At 33.5% G+C, this 3,155-nt stretch overlaps 1 protein-coding gene across 1 annotated transcript; it reads right to left on the bottom strand.

The window, feature by feature from the left end:
- Positions 1-1,983: 1,983 nt before the first annotated feature.
- On the bottom strand, positions 1,984-2,559 carry LOC141403233 (speckle-type POZ protein-like). The gene has a single exon (XM_073985418.1). The coding sequence runs from the start codon at positions 2,557-2,559 to the stop codon at positions 1,984-1,986; it is 576 nt and encodes a 191-aa protein (XP_073841519.1).
- Between the last annotated feature and the right edge of the window lie 596 nt (positions 2,560-3,155).

The following is a 3,155-nucleotide window of genomic DNA, read 5'->3' as shown; positions in this document are numbered from 1 at the left end:
TTTTTGAGGAGTGGTGTTGGAGTCCATGTTGAAAGCTGAGCTAGTTAGTCGAAGGTCACACTGAAGTGATCTTCTGTAGACTTCCCCACTACAGCAACTTCCTGATATTACTCTACTGTGGAACTCGAGCTAGGAACCCTTGTTTTCATGAAATCGTTTCAATGAAACACTCTAGAGTGACCAAAAACTTTGTCCCGGGCCACACTACAGTAATTTCACTGAAATTTTGATATGAAATTATGCGTCTCTAGATCAACGTCCATAGTAGAATTTAAGATGTTCCATTTAAGAACATCTAATTTCATGAATTTTTTTTATGAAATTCACGCTAGTGTGGACAGGGACTTATGGGAAGACAACATAAAAAACATTTTAAATGATGAAGCAAAATAAGTTTCGGTTGTATAAAATGCGGAGGAGGAGGGTATGGAAGTAGGTATGTTTTTAATTTGTGTCAATGTAAAAAAGTTCCTAATATTCTTGTTTTACACAAATAAAAATATAGGTACAGGTATGTGATGGAAAACGATTCGACTCGTTTTGACATAAATCGAAATCGTTTTTCTCTAATTTTGGTGAATATTTTAATGAAATTTAAGATGGATTTTAAAAATATCATTCAAATAAGTGGCTTTCGCGAAGCAAAGCAATAAATATCATCAACGTCATTCCAATTATATACCATTCCGATTCTGCAAATCGATTCGATTCGGTTTTCATCACATACCTGATATTTTATTTATTCTGGATATTACGCAATGGCTTGCATTTTTATTCAATCCAAAGGACTGCATCAAAAGTCGCAATTTGTATTCAAAATGTAGTGCTTCCTAGCTGCCTCCTGCTAAGCAAAATGGAGTGCTTCCTAGCCTTCCTTCCTTGAGAAATTCATAGAAATGCCAAACAAAAACAACATGGATCACCTGTAAAGTTGCAAATACAATGAGAAATCCATGCTTATCCACCAAGCCTCAATTTGTGTAAAATAATAAATAAATGACTCGTCCAAATAATGACGGAATGGCTCTGCGGTTTGATGGATTAGTCTATAATTACATTAGGCAATTTTCCTTGCGGCAATTGTCAGTTCGTTGGTGAGAGAGGGTGTTGAGAGGCAAAGGGTTACCATATGCCTCACCTCTCTCTCCATAAAACTGACAGTTGCAACTAGGAAAATTGCCTAATATAAATATGGACGTAGTTTTATGTGGACACACATCTCAGGATTGTGTTAGTGTTCGCATCGAAAGTTCATTCAAATTAAATTTCTTCTATATAAAATTTCATCATAAATCCTTGAATTTATGAGGTCCCATATCTTAAGCGGGGTACACACGATCAGTTTTGACTGTCAGTTTTGCTCAAATAATCGGTTGCTTGCCGGTGTGGCCGTTCACTTTTGTTAGTCATCAGGCAACCACAAAATATTTTGTGGTTGCTGGACGGTTGGACAGTTATCGATAATTCCGAAAAATCGACAGTCAAAACTGATCGTGTGTACCCCGCTTTAAGATTGGGGACTTGTAAATAAATTCAGCCCTTCAACTAGACTTACCCCCATTATTATAAGTCTTCTTTTGTTATAGTTTGGATTTACCGAACGGATTTATATCTTTCCGGTTAACATAAAGTTAAATGTGATGATTGAATATCAAGAAGGAGCTTTTTGGCAATAACTTTCAATGTAAAAATTATATTTTTAATGCCTCTAAATTGGTTTATTTTGCGTTTTCAAATCCATCAGATAGTAAAAGAACACATATAATAATGGCCCTTAAAATAGAATATTAACGAATATAGATTTTAATATCCATTTTTATTTATTATGTAATTCATTTTGATACACATGGATTCCTATAGGATATCTTATTTTAAGGCTACATGAATACAAAAAGAATATAAAGAGACTACAAAAAAAAAACACAAATCCAATTCCTTTTTGATAATTTTTGTCGATGGCAAAAATGTTGAGATGAGACTACTTTACAAAAATTCTTGTAGAGCCTTTTCCAAAATGTCGTTATATAAATCATAATTAGTATCTTTGAGAATTTTCCATCCCTCTGTTTTGGTGACATCTTTGAAGTTTGCTGTTATAAATGTAATAGCATTCGTCTTAAGGATTTCATTGGAATGACGATCGGCCATTATGAGAATTTCAACAGATAAAGCCGTATTGATTGTTTCAGTTAAAATATCTGCACACATTGTTTCCAAATCGACCAGGGCGTATTTATTAGCTATCGGAAATAGGGATAATGCCTTTGCCTTGGTTATTTCTTTGCCAGTGTATATAAAGTTTAACATTTCTTTCATTACATCAGCATCCATGTCATCAATTGTTATTCGATTTGTTTTATTCTCCAGAAAATCATTGTGCAGCATAGTACTAAAAACTTCGCTTCGGCCACTTAATATTAATTTATGGGCTTTGAATTCAGTGCCATCTCGAGCAACCAGTACAATATCGGTAAATTTGTTGTCCACAAAAAGCTTCTCAAAATCATTTATTAGTTTGGACGCTACTGTAACTTTTTCCAATTTCATCTGTTCTTTCATATGTACTTATATTTTTTCGTCCATGTTTCTCATTAAAGATAAATTCATGGTCGCGCAGCTTGAACTCGGATGCATTACAAAATGTAAAAAATTTAGTGCTTTTATTTTTGTCTAGTACTGAAATATCTTTCGTAAGATTAAGGCCTTTTGCATATTTTATATTAACATTAAAAAAACCATCCGTGGCAGTCGTTGAAATCAATTGTGCTCGAATTAATAAAGCATCAGTATATAGCATTTCTATAAGCATTTTCCATTTAGATGTGTTAGCACCATTGTACGCTTTTATTGTGGGAGAATTAACCCTAATCGCCTGACCATCTGTTGTATCCAATTTCCAAACAAATGTATTTTCACTTTTTTATGTATACTTCCACGAGTATAATTCAATTTATAAGGAGAATACATCATTCTCGTCGCAACCACCGAAAGGTGAAGTACACATAGAGAGAAAAAATAAAAGAAAAAACAAAGCGTGCTTTGAGAAATTTTCTAGAAGCGTCACCAAACAAATAATAATTTTCTTATATCAATTGGATATTGAATTTTTTGGATTTGCAAGTCATTTTCCATAATTTTCATCTCATCAAGCCATT

This window comes from Musca autumnalis, unplaced genomic scaffold (assembly GCF_047663935.1).
Source record: "Musca autumnalis isolate F117 unplaced genomic scaffold, ASM4766393v1 scaffold_4, whole genome shotgun sequence".
NCBI lineage: Eukaryota > Metazoa > Arthropoda > Insecta > Diptera > Muscidae > Musca > Musca autumnalis.
Note: the sequence above shows the minus strand (reverse complement) of the source record. Positions and strands in the feature narration are given on the sequence as shown.